At 47.3% G+C, this 27634-nt stretch overlaps 1 protein-coding gene across 1 annotated transcript in view; it reads left to right on the plus strand.

Annotated features, from left to right (window-relative positions):
• The window catches only part of LOC140492433 (zonadhesin-like), a 146036-nt gene that overhangs the window by 56314 nt on the left and 62088 nt on the right, over positions 1-27634 (plus strand). Inside the window, exons 19-29 of the mRNA XM_072591324.1 lie at positions 1559-1672; positions 2957-3081; positions 8110-8252; positions 8789-8932; positions 9548-9649; positions 13635-13804; positions 15946-16145; positions 17743-17884; positions 19114-19361; positions 20325-20502; positions 24721-24829. Coding sequence (XP_072447425.1) covers positions 1559-1672; positions 2957-3081; positions 8110-8252; positions 8789-8932; positions 9548-9649; positions 13635-13804; positions 15946-16145; positions 17743-17884; positions 19114-19361; positions 20325-20502; positions 24721-24829 — 1675 coding nt within the window. The remainder of the gene's footprint in view (positions 1-1558; positions 1673-2956; positions 3082-8109; positions 8253-8788; positions 8933-9547; positions 9650-13634; positions 13805-15945; positions 16146-17742; positions 17885-19113; positions 19362-20324; positions 20503-24720; positions 24830-27634) is intronic.

Consider the following 27634-nt stretch of genomic DNA (forward strand, 5'->3'; position numbering starts at 1 on the left):
GCCCCTGAACGATCAAAGAGATCGTCTTTGTGTTGAATCTCAGGAAATGAGAGAGATATGAGATGAATATTGTGCGTCGGTTTTTACTGTGGAAAAAGAAAGGGAGGCTGGGGAGCTCAGGGAAATAAATACCGATGTTTTGAGAACAGTTGACTTTCAGAAAAGTAAGCGCTGGAGGTCTTAGAAAATATAAAGGTGCGTACATCTCCAGCATCTGATCTCGCGTATTCCAGGACTTTGTGGGAAGTTAGGGAGGAAATTGTAAGGCCTCTTGCAGAAATATTTGTATCATTGCTTTTTAGAAAGATAGAACCCCGACAGTGTGGAAACAGGCCCTTCAGCCCAACAAGTCCATACCAACCCCCCCGAAGAGTAACCCACCCAGACCCATTCCCCGACTATCCTATATTTACCCCTGATCCATGCACCTAACCTACACATCCCTGAGCACTGTGGGTAATTTACCGTGGCCAACTCACCCTGACCTGCACATCTTTGGACTGTGGGAGGAAACCCACGCAGACACGAGGAGGATGTACAAACTCCACACAGACAGTTGCCCGAGGCGGGAATTGAACCCGCGTCCCCACTGAGCCACCCGTGTTTGTCATTTATATTAATGATTTAGATGAGAATGAAGGAGGCATGGTTCGTAAGTTTGTGGGTGACACCAAGAATGGTGGCATCATGGAGGGTGAGAAAGATTATCTGGGGACACAGCGAGTTTGGGCCAGTGGGCTGAGGAATGGCAGATGCAGTTTAATTTAGATAAATGCAAGGTGTCGTATTTTGATAAGGCGAACCAGGGCAGGATAATGATAAGACCCTGGGGAGTGTTATAGAGCAAAGAGATCCAGGGGTACAGGTTCATAGCTTCTTGAAAGTGAAGTTACAGGTAGACAGGGCGGTGAAGAAAGCTTTCAGTATGCTTGCTTTCATTGGTCAGAGCATTGAGTATAGGAGTTGGGACATTTTGTTGCAGCTGTATAAGACATTGGGGAGGCCACATTTGGAGTACTGCGTGCAGTTCTGGTCTCCCTACTATAGAAAGAATATTATTAAACTGGAAAGAGTGCAGAAAAGATTTACCAGAATGCTACCTGGACTGGAAGGTTTGAGTTATAAGGAGAGGTTGGATAGGCTTTATTCCCTGGAGCACAGGAGACTGAGGGGGTGACCTTATAGAGGTCAAAAAACTCATGGGAGATATAGATAAAGTAAATAGCCATTTTCCATTGTAGGAGAATCTACAATGAGTGGGCATAGGTTTAAGGTGAGAGGGGAGAGATACAAAAGGATTTTCACACAGAGGGCGGTGAGTGTCTAAAACAGGCTGCCAGAGAAGGGAGTACATGCTGTCATTTACGAAACATTTTCACAGCTACATGGATAGGATAGGTCTGGAGGGATATGGGCCAAATGCAGGCACATGGGGCTAGTTTAATTGTGAAAACTGGGCGGCATGGATGAGTTGGGCCGAAGGGCCTGTTTCCATGCTGTAGACCTCCATGACTCCAACTGAGCAACTAATTTTCCTCTGACCTGTTTCCCCTGTCAGATGGCGTTTGTATCGTGTCTGGAGATCCTCACTACATAACCTTTGACAAAAGGAAGTTCACCTTCCTGGGGACCTGCACCTACACTCTTGCCAGAAGTTGCGAGAATAAGACAGGTATGTATAAGCGAGAGATAATGACCCTGATACACAACCTCTCTGAGAGCTAAAGCCGAGTGATGTTAAAAAAAAGCTTGACTTAAGACATCTCTCTTTTCATAGCCATTGGGCCTCTGAATGGCAGCTGTAGTCATCGTGATAATCCTCTCTTGAACCAAGTCTCACTCCTTGAATTCTAAGTCCAAATCAATATTCCCAGTAGCTGTACTGAGTTAGTGCTGCATTGTCAGAAGCCTTTGGATGAAATGTTAATTCCCTCAGGCAGGAGTAAGCGAGACCGCAGGGGGAGAAGAGTTTAGGAGTTCTGTCTGGTCTGCTGAGCCAGTGTTCGTCCCCCTTGTTCAACAGCAAAAACCAGCAGATCTGGTGGACTTCGGGACCATGAAAGATGCTAAGCATCACTCTGTTATTTTTAAAAATAAACATAGTATGTGCTGGAGAAATACAACAGTTTGGCAGAGAGAAAAACAGCATTCACATGTCCAGCCCACCAGGACTCTGTCTGTGGAACTCTACCCCATTGTTGGCCACGTGTGTGTGAGATGTACTCCGTGTGTGTGTGTGTGTGCTTGCATTCAGTATGTTAATGTGCATATTTCTGTATTTGTGTGAATAATTGATTGCCCTATGCGTGTGTGTATGGTTCTACCAGTGTGCTGTTTGTATCTGTATGTCTACCTCTTTATGCACGTGTGTGTATCTTCCTATCTGTGCATGTCTGTGTAGGTGTATCTATCACTCTGTATATTCCTGAGGAAGGGCTTATGCCCGAAACGTCGATTCTCCTGCTCCTTGGATGCTGCCTGACCTGCTGCGCTTTTCCAGCAACACATTTTCAGCTCTGATCTCCAGCATCTGCAGTCCTCACTTTCTCCTCCTGTCTGTGTATTTGTCCATTTGTGATTGTATGTGTATCTCGATGTACATGTGTCTGTCTGTATGCGTGTGTGTCAGTGTGTTTATGTTACTGTGTGTCTACCTGTACAGTTTGTCTGTGTCAGTATACATGTTTGTGTGCCTATATGTCTGCGTGTGAAAAGGTTGTCTCTCATAAACTTTCTCTGTTGATCTCGCTCTCTGTGCACCTTCTCTGTAGCCATGTGTCTATTTGTGTGTCTGTGTGTTTATGTGAGTGTGTGTATGCACGTGTGTGTGTGTCTGTGAGCATTTGTGTGAGTGTGTGTGCATTCATGTATCTGTGAGAGAGAGAGAGAGAGTTTGTCAGTGCTTATTTGACAGTCAATATGCTTCTCTCCTTTAATGTTATTCAATGATTTCCAGGACCCTGGTTCAGCATCGAAGGCAAGAATGAGGAGAGGGGATTACCTGGAGCCACTTACCTCAGGAAACTTTACATCACTATTGATGACATCACCATTACTCTGATGAAAAACAGGCGAATCCTGGTTAGTCTCCCCACAGTTTCACCAGTCACTCTGATTGAGAGTTTCACTGAGTTCAGTCAGTCAGAATGACTTTTTTTGTCTCTTTATTTATTCATAGGGATGGGGGCATCGCTGGTCAGGCCAGCATTTTATTGCCCATCCCTAATTGTTAAGGGTCTTGGGTCTGGAGTCACGTGTAGGCCAGACCATAAGGACAGCAGTCTCCTTCCTTAAAGGGCATTAGTGAGCAAGATGGGCTTCTCTTGAGCATTGAGTCTTAATTCTTTTCTAACACTTAATTCAAATTTCCACAATGGCCAGGATTCGGACTTTGGTCCCCAGAACATCACCTGGGTCTGTGGATTATCAGTCCAGCATTAACCCCACTCGGCCATTGCTGCTCCAATGGAAACTGTTAGATTGCAATTAAAACCAATGGCTTCCTCAATGTCATTCAGGGAGGGAACACTGCTATCCTTACCCAGGCTGGGCTAGGAGCAGGCAGGTGGGTGGGGTTTCAGTTTGGGATTATGGACTGGTTGGACCAAAGGGTCTGCTTCTGTGCTGGATGACTGTATTAAGTTTCAAATTTGAGAGGTTCATTCTGGAGTCCAGTAACAGCGGGGAAGCAGCCGGTCTTGGTACGTGTGTTTAAGCTTTCGTATCTTCTGCCTGATGGAAGAGATCATAGCCAGGGTGGGAGGAGTCTTTGCTGATGCCGGCTGCCTACCTGAGGCAGTGGGGATGTACAGGTGGAGTCAGTGAACGGTTTATGTGATGGACTGGGCTGTGTTCACAACTCTCTGCGGTTTCTCACGGTGCTGGGCAGAGTAGATGCCATATCAAGCAGTGATGCACCCTGATCGAACGCTTTCTCTGATAGTTAAAGTACTTCAAATGTCAGCTCAGATGCATATCCTCATCAACAGCAATTTTCCCCCACTGCCAAACGAGATTCAAAGAGAGGAGAAAACAGTTTCTCCCCTTGTCCCTATCACTCCCAAACTGAGTGTGGCCTCTGTTCTACCTTCCTCTCACCCCTCTGATTCCTTTATAGACCAAAAACTATATGTTTAAATTGCCCTTGACTATCCATGTGACCCAGTCTAGGGCAAAGAATTCTACAGATTTCTCTCCCTCATTACCCATCTCTCTATCATTGCCCAGACTCAGTTCCTGTATTGATTGGAACAAACCACATGGATTTTCTGATTTCAGACCTCCGCTGAAATGGTTCCCTTTAGGAGATGGATGGGGGGGGAGGAGGGGGAATTAAATCAGGTTGCACTTCCTAGTCTCCAGAACAAACACCAACCAAATCTCTCCACTGTGGAAACAGGCCTTTCAGCCCATTGAGTCCACACTGACAGGCAGCCCATCCTATCCCCATGACCCTGCATTTCCCACCTGACCTGCAGGCTATGGGGACAATGTGGCACGGCCAATCCACCCTAACCTGCACATCTTTGGACTGTGGGAGGAAACCGGAGCACCTGAAGGAAACCCACACAGACGCAGGGAGAATGTGCAAACCTCCACACAGGCAGTCACCCGAGGCTGCAATCGAACCCGGGACCCTGGCATCGTGAGGCAGCAGTGCTAACCACCGAGCCAGCGTACCACCAACAAGCCTGGTGTAATTTGAGTCGTCAGAATGACCAGTTCCCAAAGAACCAGGCTATGGAGTGGGGTAGCACTCACCTTCTACAAAGTCAGCACAGGAGACCAGACGGGAAAATATGGCTGAAGGGCATGCCTATTTATTTTTAAAGTAATATTAGATTACTCACTACCAACTAGGAATCCAGAGGCAACACTGTTCACAGGGATTTAATTCCAACTTTTCTATTCATTGAAATTAATGTTGCTAAAGTGGAATTTGAATTCAGAGCATTAGCCTGGGCTGTTAATCGAGGGATGTCACCAGTATATTACCCTGTCCACCTAAACTAGAGCTATCCGGTCAAAACTGCCATTGCTGGTCTAATTCTACCCACAATACACAGCTACGGAGTTGACGTTAGATAGCTTGAGTAGCATGGTGGTTCAGTGGTTAGCACTGCTGCCTTGCAGCGCCAGGGACCTGGGTTCAATTCCACCCTCTGGCGACTGTCTGTGTGGGTTTCCTCCAGGTACTCCTGTCTGTTCCCACAGTCCAAAGATGTGCAGGTTGGGATGGATTGGCCATGCTACATTGTCCCCATAGTCTACAGGTCAGATGGGAAATGCAGGGTTATGGGGATAAGATGGGCTGCCCATCAGTGCGAACTCAATGGATGAGAGGCCTGTTTCCGCAGTTGAAGAGATTTGATTGGTTTTGTTCTCCCCAGATTAGGGACTAGGTATCATAACCTGATTTATCTACCACCACCCCGCCATCCATTTCCCAAAAGGAACCTTTTCACCAGAGGTCCGAAATCAGAAAATCCACATGGTTTGTTCCGATCAATACAGGAACTGAGTCTAGGCAATGAAATAGAGGTGTGTATGTGTGTGGAGTTTGCACATTCTCCCCTTGTGTCTGCGTGGGTTTCCTCCCACAGTCCAAAGATGCCCAGATTGCGGTGGATTGGTCCTGATAAATTGCCCATTGTGTCCAGGGATGTGCAGGATAGGTGGGTTAGCCAATGGGAAATGCAGGGTTACAGGGATAGGGTGAGGGGGTTGAGTATTGATGGGATGCCCTCCAGAGGGTTGGTATGGGCTGAATGGCCTGCTTCCACACTGTCGGGATTCGATGATCATTTTGGTAGAACTCTAAACAGAATCCATACCTGTCGGATACAAACCAGGCTCTCTCCCACTTCAGGACAAACATGAGACAGAACAGATATCAACCAATAAATCACAATCCCTTAAACAAGCCATTTCTCACTGTGACAGAGCAGTTGTATTTTACAAGTAGTGTTTCTGATTAATACAGTGTTCCCATTAATCTGGAAGGTTTATCTCCTTCACAACTGAGTTATTGTTGTGTATCAATTTCAGCCTTGGTTATCTGGCAGTTACATAGACCATCCATCTCACTGACAGCCTGATTGAATCAAACAGCCTGCTCACCCCACTGTTCAAAACAACTTGCAAAACATTTGCAAAACCCAACACAAAATGTCGACTGTTAGGCGTGATTACATGATTGGGTCGCACTTGCTGAACAATCCCAACTGCCATAATAACCACTCCAGCAAAGCAATTTCAGATAATCACAGGAGCAAGAGTAGGCCATTCAGCCCATCAAGCTTGCTCCACCATTCAATATGATAATTGAATTCAGTCCATGGGGAGCACCCTTTATTTACATGTGGGGAGGCCTTGATGCTGATCCAGCTCCCTCAGAGCCAGCTCTCAGAGTGAACAGAACCTCTGACCCTCCTGTTTATTTTTTCTTCTATTACCCCCACACTACCGCCTAACTGCGGTCATGCTTATTTTTTTTTCCCCAGCCCCCATGGTGTGTTGTGTGCGTGCAGGTGTGAGACACAGTGAGAGATGCAAGGTGCACAAATCTTTATTCAGTTTCCAGCACCAGGAAGAAAAGCAACACTCAAATGGCCAGTGAAATCTGTCCAAGCCTTGTGAATTACCCAGAAGCTTTCTCTATGGCAACGTCTTGTCAATCACAGTTGATTGGCCAACCAATCAGCATCATTGACCCCTGCAGTATAAACTGGTATGGGGAATAAAAATAATAAGCATTACCGCAGTTAGGTGGTAGTGTGGGGGTTTAAAAAAAAATTTTTTTAAATATAATCACGAGGCCCCCTTCACTTTAAAAAAAATATATAAACAGGAGATTAAGCTTCATTTGATGTGAAGGGCCATTGCTTGTCACTGACCACTCGGGTGTTTTCCCCATTTTGTGGAGAATTGGATCAGTGTAGGACTGTAAAAGGGAAAAAAAAATAAACAGGAGTGTGGAGATCACATGAAAAAAAATATAAACAGGAGTGCTCCCCCTCCAAAACAAATAAACAGGACATTTCACACAAAAAAATATAAATAAACTGTTATGGCAGGGAGTGGAATGTATCATTTCCCTGTCCAACTCTATTTTGATTTAGTCCGTACCCTCCCCTTCACTGTTTTTGATCACACAGCATTGCCCTTTGATGTGAAGGGCAGTGCTTGTCACTGGCCACTCGGGCGTTTTTCCTATCTTCCTGGTGGTGGCAATTGAATAAAGAGTCGTGCACTTTGTGTCTTTCACTGTGTCTCGCACCTGCACACACACACACCATGAGTGCTGGGGAAAAAATAAGCACTACCACACTTAGGCGGTAGTGTGGGGGTTTAATTTAAAAAAAAGAAAAAGAAAAAAAAATAATAATAAAAATGCTGGGCTTACGTTCGGGCCCAAAAAAAAAGAAAAAAAAAAGAAAAAAGAAAAAAAAAGAAGAAAAGAAAAAAAAAATATATAAACCGTTATGGCAGGGAGTGGAGTGTATCATTTCCCTGTCCAACTCTATTTTGATTTAGTCCCTACCCTCCCCTTCACTGTTTTTGATCACACAGCATTGCCCTTTGATGTGAAGGGCAGTGCTTGTCACTGGCCACTCGGGCGTTTTTCCTATCTTCCTGGTGGTGGCAATTGAATAAAGATTCGTGCACTTTGTGTCTTTCACTGTGTCTCACACCTGCGCACACCCACAACTAGAAAAAGAAAAAAAAAAGAAAAAAAAGAAAGAAAAAGAAAAAAAAATAAACAGTAGATTTACGTTAGAGCCTGGGTGTCCTTGGAGAAGGAGCAAAGGAGCACGCGGTGTCCACAAAAAAAAATTAAAAATTTTTTTAAAGTTTTAAAAAAGAGAAAAAAAACCTGTTATGAGCATTTAAGATTATTTGGCATGCTTGCATTTGTCCTGATGCGTGCACGATGATTGATATTCAGCGACGGCTGGATTCTTTCCAATCAAGGGACGATTGATAAAGTACATCTGATTTGGTAGCACTGCGACGAGGTGATCTTCTGCAGGCCTTTCAGTCAGGCTTTCTGAGCTCTATCCAAGAAAGACAAAATATTGATTCCGTGTCTGATCCTTGTAATTGCAGGTGGGCCAAACAAGGGTGAGGCTGCCAAGGCAAGTGGGCAGAGTCCATCTCTCTCAGTCCGGCCAATACGTCATTCTCCAGACAGATTTTGGCCTGCAGCTACAGTACGACGGGAACCATTTTGTGAAGATAACTGTACCGGGGTGAGTCCCATGGCTTTTGAGCTCAAGCGTGCCACCTTTCACTTCACTCTTGACCTCAAAGAAATGTTCATCATCTCTGAGTCCAGAGCGTGAAAGAATACTCTTCACTTGACTGGATGAGGGCATCTCAATACCATCCAGGGTGAAGCAGCCCGTTTGACTGGCTCCCCATCCAACTCTTCCTGCATTCACTCCCTTCACCAATGATGCTCAGGGGCAGCAGTGTGTACCATCTACAAATTCCTATGGCAACACCTATCCCCTCCACTGTCAAGGCAGTAGACACATAGAGACACCAGCATCTGCAAGTTCCCCTCCTAGTCACTCCTAAACTGGAAATATATTGGCTGTTCCTCCAGTGTTATTGGGTCAAAATCCTGGAACTGTCTCCCTGTGAGGGGGGGGGGGGGTCCCTACACCACATGGGACTGCAGCAGTTTCAGATCATTACCACCTTCTCAAGGGGCAATTAGGGATGGGCTCTTGATCCCAACAGGCCCCAGGTCTATTTGTTAAAGGGTCTCTTTCTCTCCTAGCAACTATCAGCAACAGATGTGTGGATTCTGTGGTGACTTCAACGGTGATTCTGTTGATGACTACCGGATGCCAGATGGGTCCTTGGCGGTCAATGACATCATATTTGGAGAGAGCTGGAAGACGAAAGATGATGAGGATGTGAGGTAAGTGCTGCTTCTGCGCTGCGTTACATCAACCTCTTCACCTCCTGCGCTAAGACTGAGACGTGATTATTCAGAGTCTCTCAATGGTCCGATGAGTGAAGACCATGTGATAACAAGCCATAGAGGATGGGTTTGGTTGAAAATGTAGATCTTTAAGCAAAGTGGCCCAGAGACAAGAAAACATCTGTCACGATGTTGAAATGAATGAGGTGGAACGCCATTTTGAACTATACAAGACGAGTCAGTCCACAATACATCATTCGCACAATTCCCTCTGGAGAGGTTTGGGCAGGGAATTCTAGACCAGAAGGAATGGCCACCAATGGTGCAGTGATAGAAATCAGGAACTTGTAAACCAGCTCTCCTTTTGTCCTCAACTCCTGTGTCGACGCTATTTGCAGGAGACGGAAATGGTTTCAAGATGGCGTCCATTTGTCATCCAAATGGCTCGAGGTACAGTTCTGAACCAATCTAAGACCTTTCCACTGGGATCCATGCTGACTGCATGTCCCCACTGATGCATATCCCCCCCACATCAACCATGGCCAATATTTTTGAAGGGATCTCATTGTTATTTCTGGCAAAGACCCATTGAGCCATGTTTCTGTGTTCCAGGTGTAAGACTATTGTCCCAAGTCCATGCGAGAAAGAAATCCTTGACAAGGTGATCAGCGATGACCAGTGCGGACTCATCATTGATGCGACAGGACCGTTCAGGTGAGAGAAGTAGGTCGCAGTAGTGGATTATTACAGGGAGTGGAAATCGGAAATACAAGCGGAGAATGGCGGAGAAGTGAAGGAGAGGAACAAAATTAACAAGCTAGGTTGGTGAATCGTCTTCAGAACTGGGTCAAGGGAAGGCGCGAAGGAGAGAGCAAGGATACAATGTTTTGGAAAGAATTCTGAGGGGTAGGATTGATGACCATTTGGCAAAGCATAGTGTGATTAAAGACAGTCAGCATGGCTTTGGGAGGGGCAGGTCATGCCTCACTAATCTTATCGAGGTCTTTGAGGAGGTGTCAAGACAGGTCGACGATGGTCAGGCAGTGGATGTGGTGTATATGGACTTCAGCGTTCCCCATGGTAGGCTCATTCATAAAGTCAGGAAGTATGGGATACAGGGAGATTTGGCTATCTGGATTCAGAATTGGCTGGCTGATAGAAGGCAGAGAGTGGTTGTAGATGGAAATTATTCTGCCTGGAGGACAGTGTTGAGTGGGGTCCCGCAGGGCTCTGTTCTTGGGCCTCTGCTGTTTGTAGTTTTTATAAATGACTTGGATGAGGAGGTTGAGGGGTGAGTTAGTAAATTTGCAGACGACACAAAGGTTGGGGGTGTCGTCGATAGTATAGAGGGCTACTGCAGGCTGCAGCACAACATAGACAGGATGCAGAGCCGGGCTGAGAAATAGCAGATGGAGTTCAACCTGGATAAGTGTGAAGTGATGCATTTTGGAAGGTCGATCTCTAAAGCTGAATTTCGGATTAAAGACAGGATTCTTGGCAGTGCAGAGGGATCTAGGTGTGCAAGTACATAGATCCCTCAATGTTGTCGCCCAACAATAGGGTTGTTAAGAAAGCATATGGTGTTTTGTCTTTCATTAGCAGGGGGATCGAGTTTAAGAGCCATGAGGTTTTGCTGCACCTCTACAAAACCCTGGTGAGACCACACTTGGAATATTGTGTCCAGTTCTGGTCGCCCTATTATAGGAAAGATACAGAGGCTTTGGAGAGGGTGCAAAGAAGGTTTACCAGGATGCTGCCTGGACTGGAGGGCTTGCCTTATGAAGAAAGGTTGAATAAGTTCGGACTTTTCTCTCTGGAGAGAAGGAGGAAGAGAGGAGACCTGATCGAGGTGTACAAAATAACGAGAGGAGTAGATAGAGTCAATAGTCAGAGACTTTTCTCCAAGGCAAGATTAACTGGTATGAGAAGCCATTGTTTTAAGATATTAGGAGGAAGGTATAAAGGAGACGTCAGAGGTAGGTTCTTTATGCAGAGAGTTGTGAATGCATGGAATGTGTTGCCAGCGGTGGGGGTGGAAGCAGAGTCATTAGGGACATTTCAGTGACTGCTGGACATGCACATGGAGAGCAGTGAGTTGAGGGGTGTGTAGGTTAAGTTACTATATTTTACATTAGGATTAAACCTCGGCACAACATTGTTCTGTGCTGTACTTTTCTATGTTCTATGATATGTCATGATAGGGTGGAAGACAGAAACAGCTCACGTGAATCTGTTATTGCAGTTCAGCCTAAGGCCTAAAGCGATGTGAGTAAAGAAACAAAAGAGGTCACTTGAGCTGGTCCAGATGTCCAGAAGCAAAGCAAAAGCATAAACCTGGAGGAGGAGAAGGCTCCACAAATATTCCCATCAACACTGGGGGAGCCGAGTGTGAAAGGCAAAACTGAAGCATTTGCGACCATCTGCAGCCAGAAGTTCTAAATCAAAATGGGAGTAGGGATGACAGTCTGAAATATGATTCGGAGATGCCGGTGTTGGACTGGGGTGTACAAAGTTAAAAATCACACAACACCAGGTTATAGTCCAACAGGTTTAATTAGAAGCACTAGCTTTTGGAGTGACAACCACCTGATGTAGGAGCGTCGCTCCGAAAGCTAGTGCTTCCAATTAAACCTGTTGGACTATAACCTGGCGTTGTGTGATTTTTAACTTAAGTCTGAAATATGTTCTTGATCATTCTTTTACGTGATGTGGACCTTGCTAGTGTTTATTTCCCCCCCCCCCCCCCCCCCTTCCTCGTGGACCTTGAGAAGATGGCAAGCCACCATCTTGAACCTTTGCGAAGAGTTTCGGGGCCGTGGGACGGTAAGGAGAGAAAGGCCAAGTGTGTGAAATCTCCTGCCCGAGCGTGCACACATTTTCAGGATTGGAACAGAATATCATTGATCTGTCCCTCAGTATTTATTGGAATCAATCTTCACGTTGTATTTGGTCGCTGTCTGGGTGAGACGTCAAAACTTCAAGCAGTTCCAAGGCAAGCCAGTGGCTCAGTGGTTAGCACTGCTGCCTCACAGCGCCAGAGACCCCGGTTCGAGTCCACCCTCGGGCGATTGTCGACATGGTTGTCCTCTGGGTGCTCTGGTTTCCTCCCACAGTCCAAAGATGTGCAGGTTAGGGTGAATTGGCTATGCTGAAGTGTTCAGGGATGTGTAGGTCGGTTGCATTTGTCAGGGGTTAAATGGAGGGGAATAGGTCTGGGCGGGTTACTCTTCAGAGTGGATTTGTTGGGCCGAAGGGCCTACACCCACACTGAAGTGAACCAAGGGAAAACAAAATGACGCTCAACCTTAAAGTCAGAGGAAATCGTGATAATGACACTAGACTAATAGTCCGGAGTACCCAGTTAATGGGAGCTGCTGGAAGAGAAATTGAATTAATTAAATTTACATTGAAAGCAAGTGAATGAAAACCTATCATTGCTTGTTTTTTAAATAAAAATTCAGCTGGCTCCCTCTCCTTTTTGGAGAAACAAAGAAAGAAATAGCTGGGAAAACTCAGCAGGTCCGGCAACATCTATGGAGAGAAAGCAGAGTTAATGTTCTGGGTCGAGTGACCCTTGTTTCGAACTACGGCTGTGCAAATGAGATTTAGCAAACACCTTGTGTCCTTATCTGTTATGACCACGATGTGACCAATAATGCCCTAATACTCCTTTTCCCTTCCTGGATGAACTTCCACAATCTGTGCACAGGATTCCTACAGTAAGAAAACAGGCCATTCAGCCCACTGAGTCCACACCACCCCTCCGAACAGCATCCCACTCAGACCTACTCTATCCCTGAATTTCCCATGGCCAATCCACCCTAACCTTCACATCCCTGGACACTATGGGACAATTTAGTACGGCCAATCCATCTAACCTGTACATCCCTGGATAGTATGGGGTAATTTAGCATGGCCAATCCATCTAACCTACACATCCCTGGACACTATGGGGTAATTTAGCATGGCCAATCCATCTAACCTGTACATCCCTGGACACTATGGGTAATTTAGCGCGGCCAATCCATCTAACCTGTACATCCCTGGACACTATGGGTAATTTAGCATGGCCAATCCACCCTAACCTGCACATCCCTGGACACTATGGGACCATATACTACAGCCAATCTACTCATCTTTGGAGCATGGGAGGAAATCGAAGCATTGGGAGAAAAACATACACAGACACGAGGAGAATGTGCAAACTCCACACAGACAGTCACCCGAGGCTGGGAATCGAACCCAAGTCACTGATGCTGGGAGGCAGCAGTGTTAGCCACTGAGCCACTCGTGGTAGAGGCCACAGTGAATGTTACATGTAACAAACTCCACAGTATTGTTCTTTGGTCTTGACTCCCCTCTGAATTAGCCTGAAGCACACTCAGGAATAGGTGATACATATTGGCCTTGCCACTGACACCTCTATCTCATGACTGAGTGGAAAACACATCAATATGACGCATCAGCATGACATTCGGACATGCTGGAATTACAGTCAGCTGTTTATGGTTGGTTTCTGCTCTTGGCCGTTCATCAACACAGAGCCCTCTCACTAATTGGTTTGGTACTCTCCCTGAATCTGTGTTGACTGTGAATGGAGCCCTATAATTCGGGGCGCTGATCTACCACCTCCATATTGACCAAAGGTATCACGACCTACAGCCCCGTGTTAAAGAGTAACCTCTGTCTTACTTAACAGGGACTGTGTTAAGATTGTGGACCCCATGCCTTACTTCAACAACTGCGTGTATGACATGTGTCAGTTCCAGGGTTTCCAACCGCCTCTGTGTGACCAGCTTCAGGCCTATACTGATATCTGTCTATCTGCCGGAGCCAAAGTGCATAACTGGAGGACTCCAGACTTTTGCAGTAAGTCAGCAGTCATTTTTGTTCCTGGCCGTGCGGAGAGGAGTGCTCCTTGTGGGCGCTACATCGAAAGGTTACGCAGTGATGTCTTTCCATTTGGGGTGGGGGTTGGATATTGGCTGATCCCCCTGACGTGACTGCAAGGGAGCCACAGAACACAACTTGTGCACCTTCCTAGTTACTGTGAGCTGAAACATCTGAAAAGGACTGGAGCTCCTTCCCCCATGTCCTTACTCTGGGTCTTCCGGTGGCGGGGTGGGGGGGGGGGGGGCGGGTGCAAGGGTGGGGATGAAGGATTTTTGAAAAAGTCCCACACTTTCCCTATCTCCAGAATCCGAAACGGGGTCTTGTGAAAGATTCCGAAATGCTGTGAAACTTGAAAGGGTTCCAAAAAAAATTTACCAGGATGTCGGCTGGGGTTGGAGTGTTTGAGTTAGGGGGAGAGGGGGTGAATAGGCCAAAGACTTTGCCCCAGGGTCGGGGAGTCCACAACGAGAGGGCGTAGGTTATAGGTGAGAGGGGGAAAGATTTAAAAGGGATCTAAAGGGGCAATCTTTTCACACAGAGGGCGGTACGTGTATGGAATGAGCTGCCAGAGAAAGTGGTGCAGGCTGGTACAATTACAGCATTTCAAAGGCACCTGGATGGGTATATGAATAGCTGAAAAATGTGTTGATGGAAAAGTGCAGCAGGTCAGGCAGCACGGTGGCACAGTGGTTAGCACTGCTGCCTCACAGCGCCAGAGACCTGGGTTCAATTCCCGCCTCAGGCGACTGACTGTGTGGAGTTTGCACATTCTCCCCGTGTCTGCGTGGGTTTCCTCTGGGTGCTCCGGTTTCCTCCCACAGTCCAAAGATGTGCAGGTCAGGTGAATTGGCCATGCTAAATTGCCCCTAGTGTTAGGTAAGGGGTAGATGTAGGGGAATGGGTATGGGTGGGTTGCGCTTTGGTGGGGCGGTGTGGACTTGTTGGGCCGAAGGGCCTGTTTCCACACTGTAAGTAATCTAATCTAATCTAATCATCCAAGGAGCAGGAGAATCGACGTTTCCGAAACATCGATTCTCCTTCTCCTTTGATGCTGCCTGACCTGCTGCGCTTTTCCAGCAACACATTTTTCAGCTCTGATCTCCAGCATCTGCAGTCCTCACTTTCTCCTGGGTATATGAATAGGAAGGGTTTGGAGGGATATGGGCCAAAGTACTGACATATGCGACTAGATTAACTTAGGATGTCTGGTTGGCTTGGATGAATTGCACCAAAGGGTTTGTTTCTGTGCTGTTCATCTGTACCACTGTTATAAGGAGGAGGCTGGATGGACTGGCATCTTTTCTTTTTAACTGCAGCATAGGATGTTGAGGGGTGACCTTATAGAGGTTTATAAAATCATGGGGGACATAGATAAGGTGAATGACAAGGATCTTTTCCCTAGGATGGGGGGAGTTCAGAACTAGGGCACATATATTGAAGGCGAGAGGCGAAACATATAAAAGGGACCTGAGGGGCAGCGTCTTCATGGTACGTGTATGGAATGAGCTGCCAGAGGAAGTGGTAGATATTGGTGCAGTTACAACATTTAAAAGATCTTTGACCAGGTACATGGATAGGAAGGGTTTATGGGCCAAATGCAGGCAAATGGGAGACGAGTTTAGTTTGGGGAATTTGATCGGCACAGACGAGTTGGAGCAGAGGGTCTGTTTCCATGCTGTATGACTCAGTGACTGTTATCTTTGCATTTCAACCACGCCACACTTCGTCCCTGTAAACCTTGGTTAAAAACCCTGTTGCTGGCAGTTTTGAAGATGGTAATAAGTGGCTCAATACCCCCCCCCCCTCCCCCCCCCCCCCTCAATGATGGGATAAAATGTTCCTCTGACAGGTTGAATGTTATGGGATCTCTCCTGTAACTAGACCTCAGAATCCAGACAAGACTATTTTAATACCTGAGGAGAAGACGATAACAGCTCTGTTCTGTGTGATCTGGGCAGTGTGAGTTCTTGCATGCCATCACCTATGTGTCTCTTATTAGAGTCATAGAGATGTACAGCATGGAAACAGACCCTTCGGTCCAACCCGTCCATGCCGACCAGACATCCCAACCCAATCTAGTAAAACAAAAGCTAAACAATATCCACTTTGCTCTGCAGCTCCACCCTGCCCGTCAAACTCCCACTACAACATATGTGCCAGCATGTGCCCAGAGACATGTAGCCAACTCAACAGCTCTGACTGTTCAAATAAATGCATTGAAGGATGTAACTGTGACCCTGGGTATGTTCTCAGTGACAGTAAGTGTGTCCCCCGCTCTGACTGTGGATGCTCGGACGATGAAGGCAATTATCACCTGGTAAGTAATCTCTGCTTATAACCAATATCTCACCCACCTCCACTGTCAACAATGACAGATCCAGCTTTGGTGACCACCCTGGTAGAATAGCCTGCTCCACTCACTAGTCAGACTTGGGCACAAGTCCAGCTTTGGCACAAAACCACACACAGTAGGTGGGCAGAGCACAAATCAAAGTGAGGTCAAGGGCCTGAAAGGGTCAAGGTTAGAGCGGTGCTGGAAAAGCACAGCAGGTCAGGCAGCATCCGAGGAGCAGGAGAATCGACATTTCGGGGGTCACGTTTTTATTTATCCATTGGCTGGGCCCAACGTTTATTGCCCGTCCCTAGTTGCCCCTTGAGAAGGTGGTCGTGAGTTGCCTTCTTGAACCACTGCAGTCTGCTGGCTATGGGTTGACCCACAATTCACTGGGGGGAGGCGCGGGTTCCAGGATTGTGACCCTGCGACACTAAAAGGAACAGCAGTATACAGGTACACAATCCTTCACCCGAAATCCTTGAGGCCAGTTGTTCTTCGGAATTCGGACTTCTTCAGATTTCGGAATAACTGACATTTTCACAGTGAAATAACAAAAAAAAATGACCAAACAGCAGACCCACGTGCGACCAGTACCAGCGCTGAGACACAACCGATGCTACGTCTGCGTGTTGTGGGTCGAGTGGGTGTGGAGTTGGGTCACCTGTTCACACCGGGAGAAAGTGAGGACTGCAGATGCTGGAGATCAGAGCTGAAAAATGTGTTGCTGGAAAAGCGCACCAGGTCAAGGGCTGATGCCCGAAACGTCGATTCTCCTGCTCCTTGGAAGCTGCCTGACCTGCTGCACTTTTCCAGCAACACATTTTTCCCCTGTTCGCACGCCAAACAACCCTGTTATGCAGAAAACCACTTCACAAGAAAAGCCTCCGATTTCGGAGCTTTTTGGAATTTTGGATAAAGGATTGTGTACCTGCATTTCCAAATCAGGATGAAGAGTGGCTTGGAGGAGGGCTTGAAGGTGGTGATCCCATGTATCTGCTGCCCTTGTCCTTCTAGATGGAAGTAGTTGGGGGTTTGGAAGGTGCTGTCTGAGGATCTTTGGTGACCGTTGGTAAAGTGTGATCTAGTAGCGCGGTGGTAGTGTCTATAGCAAGAGATCTGGGTTCGAAACCCACCCTCCCCACAGAGTGCGACATCATAAGTTAGCCAAAATTAATTACAACTTTATGTTATGCAAAGGAATTACTTTTGCAAAACAGTAGGATACACTCACACGAACAGCCAGCTGTTAGAAGGGGGCCCCGTAATAAAAATAATAAAAACACTGAAAGAAAACCCAAAATTAAACTGAAATATTATTTCCGAGGCTACACAGGAACAAAAGTAGACCATTCTTGAGCCTGTTCCACCATTGGATGAGATCATAGCCTTAACTCTACATTCTTTATGAATCCCTAATAGTTACACTTCGCAAAAAAAAAGTCTATCTCGGATTTAAAACTACCAACGCTGCGTTGCGAGTGCTCTTATAGAGGTCACCATAACCCCAATGGGCCAAATGGCCTCCTTCCGCACTTTAGTAAGTTCTGTAGCTAATGTCGGAGCTTCTGTCCACTTGCAGATCGACGAGTCTTGGTACTTACCAGGCTGCAGCAAGAAATGTACCTGCGTCAGTCCAAAGAACGTCATCTGTCAGGATACGGGTTGCTCGCATTCGGAGGTGTGCAAGCTGCTGGGCGGAGTTTATGGCTGTCATTCAAAGGGTAAGACTTTCCACGTTCATTTTGGGGGACATCAGCCTCACTGGTAGGCCGGGATTCATTGCCCAGTCACAACCACATTGGTGTGGAGGACTGTGAAGGCCTGAGGCTGGGTAATGATGGGAATTTCCACCCAAGGGTACCCATCGAGCTGTTGGAGTTCTGAGTGCAGACCAATAGCTTTACACTTACAAACATTCTTCTTCTGAAAGAAGCTGCATTCAGGTTCTCAATTTGCCAGGGTAACTCCCATTCTTAGGAACCCCAAATCTACAGTTACTGCGCCGTTATTTTCGTTCTTGGAAGGCATCGCAACTCTTACTCACGGCGAATCACCATTAAACCAAGTGTCTTTCTCAGCCCGTGGCCCTGGGTCTGGAGTCACGTGTAGGCCAGACCGGGTAAGGATGTCAGATTTCATTCCCGAAAGGGCGTGAGTGGACCAGATGGTTGTTGACATTGTTGCAGTGGTCACCATCACCGAGACTCTAGATTGAAATGTGGCGCCAAGTTAACTCTTAATAATTGGAGCCTGCTACCAGGGTGAGATTTGAACTCATGTTCCCAGAGTATTAACCTGGATTTACCAATCCAGTGACAGTAGAACTGTCAATCATTGGAGAACATCTCGCCTTGGATCAATCTTAGACGAGAGCAGAAGAGCAACCATCCCTTTGTCTGTTGATTCCAGTTTACAAGCCACACGCCTCAGGTTTCAGGCCTGGGGCTGACTGGTACTTAGCTGATGAGCCCCTTGTTGACGCTGGCAGTCCCAGATCCTTGGTGGGTGCTCTTCAAGCATCTTTATCAGGGTATTCTGCCGTGTCGTTGCTCATGGCGACCTTGTGTGACAGGAAGTGGGCATGACATTCACAGGAAGTTGGATTGCCAACCATCCAGACCTCACCCTGGAGGCTCCAGGATGAATTGTGAAACTCTCCCACGCTGGTGTTAGCAATTCAGGAGATGCATGACAGGAATGCTAGAAGATAACGATATTTCAACCTCCTTCCAATTCTCTCTGAGCAGTTCAGCAGGAAGTGGGGTGCAATGCAACAGGAAGTGGCATAAAGACCTCCTACATATTAAGTGACTGTCCAACCACAGGGAAACCCACCCCATCCTTTGACTCACTACAATTGCCATCTGTAACAGAAGACTTACCAAACCTCCCCCCCCCCACCCCCAACCCCCCCCTGCCCCTCACCCTTGTCTGTGCTGTTTTCCAACAGGCCATGAAACGTGCAGCGCCTCAGGAGACCCCCACTACAAGACGTTCGACAAGCTCTCGTACAACTTCATGGGGAACTGCACTTACACCTTCTCCAAGCTCTGCAACGCCTCGTCCGACCTGCCCAACTTCAACGTGGAGACCACCAACGAGCACCGAGGCAAGAACACGCGGGTCTCCTATCTCAAGGCCGTTCACATTGACGTCCACGGTCTTAAAGTGACCATAATGAAGAACCGAAAAGTCATTGTGAGTACCTCAGGGGCCCTTGCCGCTTGTTCAAAGTCACTCTGCTCAGTCCCCTGCTGTTGGTTGCTGTCCAGTCTGATCCAATCTCAACACACGTGAGTTCACCTCTGTCGTCCGACACTTTACGAGAGACAATGTGGGAAGTGTGGCCTCAGTTTGCACACAGTAAGTTCCCACACACAGTAATGAGCAGACAGTCCTTCTTTTTGAAGGGATATTGATTGGAAATTAAGTATTGTTCAGCCACGCAGGAGAGAATTCGGCACGGTGGCTCAGTGGTCAGCACTGCTGCCTCACACCGCCAGGGACCTGGGTTCGATTCTGCTCTCGGGTGACTGTCTGTGTGGAGTTTGCACATTCTCCGCGTGTCTGCGTGGGTTTCCTCTGGTTTCCTCCCACAATCTAAAGATGTGCAGGTCAGGGTGGATTGGCCGTGCCAAATTTCCATTAATGTCCAGGGATGTGCACGTCTGGTGGGTTTGTCATGGGAAATGCAGGGATAAGGGAGGATCTGGGTGGGATGCTCTTCAGAAGGTCGATGTGGACTCAATGGGCAGAATGGCCTGCCTCTACACTATAGGGGTTCTATGATTCTAACTCTTCTGATCTTAGAAGAGTTATAGCACAGAAGGAGACCATTCAGCCCATCATGTGTGCACGTGCACTCCTTGTAGAGCAACACATCTCATCCATTTGGGTTTCAGAAGTTACTCATCAGATAATGACCCACTTGGAAACCTGCCTCTGCCTCACTCTGGAGGCGAACCACTCACTGGAACCAAAACCTCTTCCTCACGTCGCCATTGTTTCTATTTGCCAATCCCCTCAGAGTCTGTGTCGCTCTGGTTTTCCGACTCTCTACCGCTGGGAACAGTTTCTCCCTCTCTAACATGTGCCCAGGGGATGAGGAAGTGGGCCCTCTGATCACCTTCCTGACGGCGTCTCCCCTCCTCTCTCTTGCAGCTAAACGGACGGATGGTCAACACGCCCATCCTCTTTGATGACAAGCTGGAGATCCGCATCAGCGGCCGCTACGTCTCCCTGGAGACGGACTTCGGCCTGAGGGTGCGCTACGACGGGAACCATCATGTTGACGTCACCGTCCCCTCTTCCTATGAAGGAGAGCTGTGCGGCCTCTGTGGTAAGAGATAAATGGGAGGTTCCACCTGCTCTGGCGCGGGGCTGAGCGGTGAGGACTTGTCTCAAGAGAAGCCGGTTAAGGTGGTTAAAGGATTACATGGGATGCGTAGAGAGAAAATATCTCTGGTTGGACGGATGAGCCGAGAACAAGGTCGGGTCTTAGGGTCAGGCTGTTTGGATGGGGAGAGAGTCATTCCTTCACCTAAAGGAGTGTGGGAATCCCAAACTCTCTCCCCCATAAACGTAGAGGCCAAGAGAAAATGCCAAAACCAAAGAGGGCTGGAGTTACGTGTGACATGGGATATAGAATGAAGGTGGCTGGATCATTATAATACAGGAGTATTATAATTATTATATAGGAGTATTATACAGTACTTCTCTTCAGTATTTACGAACGAGAGGGACTGTATTGTTGAAGAGGAGAGTGTGAAACGGACTGATAAGCTAGAAGAGATATCTGTTAGGAAGGAAGATGTGTTGGACATTTTGAACAACTTGAGGATAGACAAGTCCCCCGGGCCTGACGGGATATATCCTAGGATTATGTGGGAAGCAAGAGAGGAAATTGCAGTACCGTTGGCAATGATCTTCTCGTCTTCACTGGCAACGGGGGTGGTACCAGGGGACTGGAGAGTAGCGAATGTTGTGCCCCTGTTCAAAAAAGGGAATAGGGATAACCCCGGGAATTACAGGCCAGTTAGTCTTACTTCTGTGGTAGGCAAAGTAATGTAATGGAAAGGGTACTGAGGGATAGGATTTACGAGTATCTGGAACGGCACTGCTTGATTAGGGACAGCCAGCACGGATTTGTGAAGGGTAGGTCTTGCCTTACAAGTCTTATTGAATTCTTCGAGGAGGTGACCAAGCATGTGGATGAGGGTAGAGCAGTGGATGTAGTGTACATGGATTTTAGTAAGGCATTTGATAAGGTTCCCCATGGTAGGCTTATGCGGAAAGTCAGGAGGCATGGGATAGAGGGAAATTTGGCCAATTGGATAGAAAACTGGCTAACCGGTCGAAGTCAGAGAGTGGTAGTAGATGGTAAATATTCAGCATGGAGTCCAGTTACAAGTGGAGTTCCGCAGGGATCAGTTCTGGGTCCTCTGCTGTTTGTAATTTTTATTAATGACTTAGATGAGGGAGTCGAAGGGTGGGTCAGTAAATTTGCAGATGATACAAAGATAGGTGGAGTTGTGGACAGTGAGGAGGGCTGTTGTCGGCTGCAGAGGGACTTAGATATGATGCAGAGCTGGGCTGAGGAGTGGCAGATGGAGTTCAACCCTGCCAAGTGTGAAGTTGTCCATTTTGGAAGAACAAATAAGAATGCGGAATACAGGGTTAATGGTAGGGTTCTTGGTCAGGTGGAGGAACAGAGGGATCTTGGGGTCTATGTACATAGATCTTTGAAGGTTGCCACTCAGGTGGATAGAGTTTGTAAGAAGGCCTATGGAGTATTATCGTTCATTAGCAGAGGGATTGAATTCAAGAGTCGTGAGGTGATGTTGCAGCTGTACAGGACTTTGGTTAGGCCACATTTGGAGTACTGTGTGCAGTTCTGGTCGCCTCACTTTAGGAAAGATGTGGAAGCTTTGGAGAGGGTGCAGAGAAGATTTACCAGGATGTTGCCTGGAATGGAGAGTAGGTCGTACGAGGATAGGTTGAGAGTTCTCGGCCTTTTCTCGTTGGAACGGCGAAGGATGAGGGGTGACTTGATAGAGGTTTATAAGATGATCAGAGGAATAGATAGAGTAGACAGTCAGAAACTTTTTCCCCGGGTACAACAGAGTGTTACAAGGGGACATAAATTTAAGGTGAAGGGTGGAAGGTATAGGGGAGATGTCAGGGGTGGGTTCTTCACCCAGAGAGTGGTGGGGGCATGGAATGCGCTGCCCGTGGGAGTGGTAGAGTCAGATTCATTGGCGACCTTTAAGCGGCATTTGGATAGGTACATGGATGGGTGCTTAATCTAGGATAGAAGTTCGGCACAACATCGTGGGCCGAAGGGCCTGTTCTGTGCTGTATTGTTCTATGTTCTATGTTCTAGGAGAAAGTGAGGACTGCAGATGCTGGAGATCAGAGTCGAGAGTGTGGTGCTGGAAAAGCACAGCAGGTCAGGCAGCATCCCAGGAGCAGGAGAATCAACGTTTCGGGCATAATTCCTGATGAAGGGCTCTAGCCCAAAACGTTGATTCTCCTGCTCCTGGGATGCTGCCTGACCTGCTGTGCTTTTCCAGCACCACACTCTCGACTCTGATCGTGAACAAAGTACAGCTGTTATGGACCAGCCCTTCAATATATTTTAAGAAGGTGGCCAAGGTAGATGTGAATTGTGTGTTGCAGATATATTGCGACTGGTCAAACTACTCAATGTTAAGCAAAACACCATTTATTTAAATGCTGTAGTTAAAATGCAAACAAAAGATAGATGAACTTAGAACAACCTAACTTCTGGAAGACTTAACTGAATAATAGACAGAGCACCTTTTATTAATTAACTGCTCCAACACATCCCATAAACACACCCCTTGGCAAAAAGGCAAAGTCAGATATAGATTCTTGCATGCAGTTCTCCAATTCAGGAGGAAACAACATCAAGCAGGATTCCAGACAAAGTAGCAGCTAGTGAAGGTCCCAACACTTCTGGGATCCCAAGCAGCTTCTGACTGAGCGAGTTTTGAGAAGATTTGAAGCTCAGGTTGAGGTTCTGGATATGGGTTTGCTCGCTGAGATGGAAAGTTCCTTTCCAGACATTTCAATAGAAAGCAGGAACTATCAGCAGTGCTTCGCCTGAGGCCCACTGAAGATGTTACCTAGTAGGGTGACGAAACTTCTGGAAATGAACCTTCCAGCTCAGCGAGCAAACCTACATCCAGAACATCTGTCTGTTACAGCTAAAACAAAAAACAAGAAAGCCTGTTCTGTGAGAGCTGTCCACACCCATTTAAGCTGTTTCTATTGTTTAAACTTTTTTAAAAAAACTGACAGGCCTCCTATGTTATTTACTTAAGACTTCTTCAGCAGCTAGTTCAGCCTTTACAATTGCTCTTCGAAAAAATAACCCAGGGCAAAATAACCTTTTTAAGGTGACAGCCTCATCACACAGCCATTGGTGTGAGCACTAGTGGACGAAACTCTGCCATTCAATCGATGGGACTTGTTATGAGGAAGCTACTAGTCACCTCCTTTCACCCTCTGGGTGACCTTCCTGTAGATGTTGGGATTATTTTCATGGAATCCCTAGAGTTTGAAAACAGGCCATTCAGCCCACCAAGACCCTCTGAAGAGTAACCCACCTTACCCATTCCCTTCCCCAATGGACGGGTTGGACCAAAGGGTCTGTTTCTGTGCTGTACATGTCTATGACTCTCTGGGCAAAGACATTTCTCTTGTGCTGATGTCCTTCAGAGAAGGAACACTGGTCTCCTTACCCTGTCTGGCCTACATGTGACGTTAGGCCCGCAACGATGCGGTTGCCTGGTAACCGGTCTCTGAAATGGCCCGAGCAAGGCTCTCAGCTCAAAAGGGCTGTGAGGGATTGACTACAAGTTGTGGCCTTGCCCAGCAGGGCCTCCCTCACACAGAAGACTATAAAAGGAAGGTTCTCTACTTGTGACCCTCTCACACGCATGGTCTTCAGATTTGCTCTTCCTCACATCCTCTCTCCAACCATCCCTCCGAGAGGAAAGGGCCCTAGTCACTTGCTGGTTGTCACAACAACTCAGTTCCGACATCACCTTTGTAAATTCTTTCTCTGCCCCTTCTCCACTGCCATGAGAAGTTGCACTGAGGAAGATTCTTTCGTCAAATGTCAAGACAGCCAAATCCCAAGACAGAACCAACCAATTCAAATGGGGCTCCTCTTTTAACTAGGCCTCTACCTCTTGTAGGCCTTGATCTAAACATCACTTTTATGGCAGGTTGTGGGGGGGAGGGGGGGTGATGGGAAGGCTTGCCAGTGCTTTCAGGAAACTGAGGTGGGGAAATTGGAGTGTTCCCTCACCCCTGCTCGATTACCCCAATGCAAGCTCCATCCAGTGGAACCTACACTGGTGGTGCCCCGTCCAATGGCTCTGGCTTCTGCTGGGGCATCAAGGCGAGAAACGTCGGCCCATTTACACCTCTCCCCCAATAACTGCATCCTGGCCATTCCTTCCTCGGTTGCACCTCGCCGCCTACAGGCCCGGTGACTAACATTAGGCCCTGCTGTTCCCGAATGCAGGAGACTACAACGGAGACCATTCTGATGACAAACGCAAGCCCAATGGTGACATCACCAGCAGCTCTACTGAATTTGGGGCCAGTTGGCTGGTATCAGACCCGGACACTGAGTAAGTGCACTTTTTAATTTACTTATTGGATAACAGCCTCGCTAACGCTGCATTTTTCCCTTTGCTGATGCTTCTCAATTTCCAGTTAATACATCTCATTATTAGACATGGCTCACACCTCCCCCACCAGACCCGACAGTTAGTCCATGACCCAACGTATGAATCTAGTTAATGTCTACTCTTGCTAATCAGTAAGTTTGACTCAGTGACCTGTTAAGAAATGCAATATCAGCTGATCTCCTGTGTCCCACACTGAAGCCCCACACAACTACGTTACACATTTACAACCTTGCGGAGCAGAAGGAGGCCATTCGACCCATCCTGCCTATACTGGCTTTCGAGACCCCTCTGATTATCCCCTCTCTGTGTTTCTTTCCCCACGTCCCTGCAGTTTCTTTTTCAAGTATTCCCCGCAGAGAGCTCCTCACAAATCTACTTCCCATGCTCCTTACTGTTCTGCATTTTAAAATCCCGTCAAGTGTTTTTCGAAAGAAAATTAATCTCCTCAGGGACTTGCCGTTGAGGACTGGGATGAGGAGAACCTTTAGGGGAAAGTGAGAACTGCAGATGCTGGAGACCAGAAGTTGAAAAGTGCAGTGCTGGAAAAGCGCAGCAGGCCAGGCAGCATCCGAGGAGCAGGAGAATCGATCGGGTGCAGCAGATACAGTAAATGATGTGTGTGGAGGTGCAGGTGAATTTGCGACGGATATGGAAGGATCCATTGGGCCCTTGGAAGGAGTTGAGGTGGGTTCTCCTGCTCCTCGGATGCTGCCTGACCTGCTGTGCTTTTCCAGCGCCGCTCTAATCTTGAAGAGAATCTTTGCAATTCTCTCCACAAGAGGACTGTCGATGCTCCATCTTTGAATATGTTTAAGACTGGGATTGGCAGAGTTTTGGTCTCTCGAGGTATTGAGGAAGTATAGGGAGCAGGGAGGAGAGGATGAGTTGAACCCAACATCAGCAAATTGAATGGTACAGTATGCTTGATGGGCCAAATGGTCCATTCTAGCTCCTACTTCCAAGACCAAAATGGTCTACTCTGTCTCCTATGTCTTGTGATCTTGAATTCCTCTTCAATCTTTGGCCAATTAGCTTATATCAAGTTTTGAGAAGATTTGTAGCTCAGGTTGAGGTTCTGGATGTAGGTTTGCTCGCTGAGCTGGAAGGTTCATTTCCAGACGTTTCGTCACCCTACTAGTTAAGATCTTCAGCGGGTCTCCAGGCGAAGCACTGCTGATATTCCCTGCTTTCTATTTATATGTTTGGGTGTCTTTGGGCTGGTGATGTCATTTCCTGTTACGATGTAATTTCCTGTGGTGAAGTCGCTTCATCTTCTTCTTTTCAGGGGGGTGGTAGATGGGGTCTAACTCAATGTGTTTGTTAATAGAGTTTCAGTTGGAATGCCATGCTTCTAGGAATTCTCGTGCGTGTCTCTGTTTGGCTTGTCCGAGGATAGATGTGTTGTCCCAGTCGAAGTGGTGTCCTTCCTCATCCATATGTGAGGATACTAGTGAGAGGGGGTCATGTTATTTGGTGGTTAGTTGGTGTTCATGTATCCAATTAGCTTGTATCTGTGAACCTCCGGCAGTGCAGCACTCACCCAGCACTGCACTGGGGTGTCAGCCTTGAGTGTTGTGCTCCGGCCATTGAACAGAGAACCTTCTTCTAAGGCACAGCTATAAGGCCGCTACCAACTGAGCCAAAGTGTTTTGGAAGAGGTTTAAGAAATGGGTGCAGGATGAGCCCATTCAGACTCCTCGAGCCTGCTCTATCATTCAAAACAATCATAGCTGACCCCTACCTCAATTCCGCCTACCTGGCCTATCCCCATACGCCTTACAGTCTAAAAACAAATGATATTTTTAAAAAATTGTTCATGGGATGTGGGCCCAGCATTTAACGCTCCATCTCTAATTACCCCTTGAGAAGGTAAGCTGCCTTCTTGAACCGCTGCAGTCCCACCCTAACCTGCACAGACAGACACCCACCCAGTGCCCTCAGGGAGGGAGTTCCAGGACTCAGACCCAACGACGCTGAGGGAACAGCCGATATATTCCCAAGTCAGGACCGTGAGGGGTGGTGTTCCCATGCACCTGCTGGCCTTGACCCTATGAGATGGAAGAGGTCAAGGGTCTCCAAGATGGTGTTGAAGGGGTCTTGGTGGGTTACAGCAGTGTTGAAGGGAAAGAAACATTGAAAGTGATGCCAATCACGCGGGCTGCTCTGTCCTGAGTGGAGTTGAGCTTCTCGTGTGTTGTTGGAGCTGCACACATTCAGGCAAATGGAGAGAGTGTCCCATGTCTGACATCCCTTCTACACGATGGACAGGTTTTGGGGAGACAGGAGGTGGGTTACTCAATGCCGTAGTGGGTCCAGGCATAGTGTACCACACCAGACTGGAGTCAACGTCCTGAGGAGGAGGCAAGTGGGGTGAGGAGACAGACAATGGTATTTACCAGGAATCAATCAATGAGTGCCATTGACTGAACTGTGTCCCCTACATGAACTGGAATGTACTGTCTTCATTCACCAAACAACATTCATCTTATGAAACGAAAGCGGCACATGTTGCAACTTTAACCGCTTAAGGACACTTCACCCAATGCAGTGCCTTTGAAATGTAGTCCTGCAAGAAACAGTCAGCAAGTCAAGATCCAGATGACCAGTTATGTTTTCGCCGTGTAGATTGGGCGAGAGAAAGTTAGGACCCAAAGCTCTGTGTATAGCCTCCTCTGCTACAAAGTAGTACTGCAGGATCCACCCTAACCTGCACATCCCTGGGCACTATGGGTAACTTAGTACGGC

The sequence above is a fragment of the Chiloscyllium punctatum genome, chromosome 21 (genome assembly GCF_047496795.1).
Source record: "Chiloscyllium punctatum isolate Juve2018m chromosome 21, sChiPun1.3, whole genome shotgun sequence".
NCBI lineage: Eukaryota > Metazoa > Chordata > Chondrichthyes > Orectolobiformes > Hemiscylliidae > Chiloscyllium > Chiloscyllium punctatum.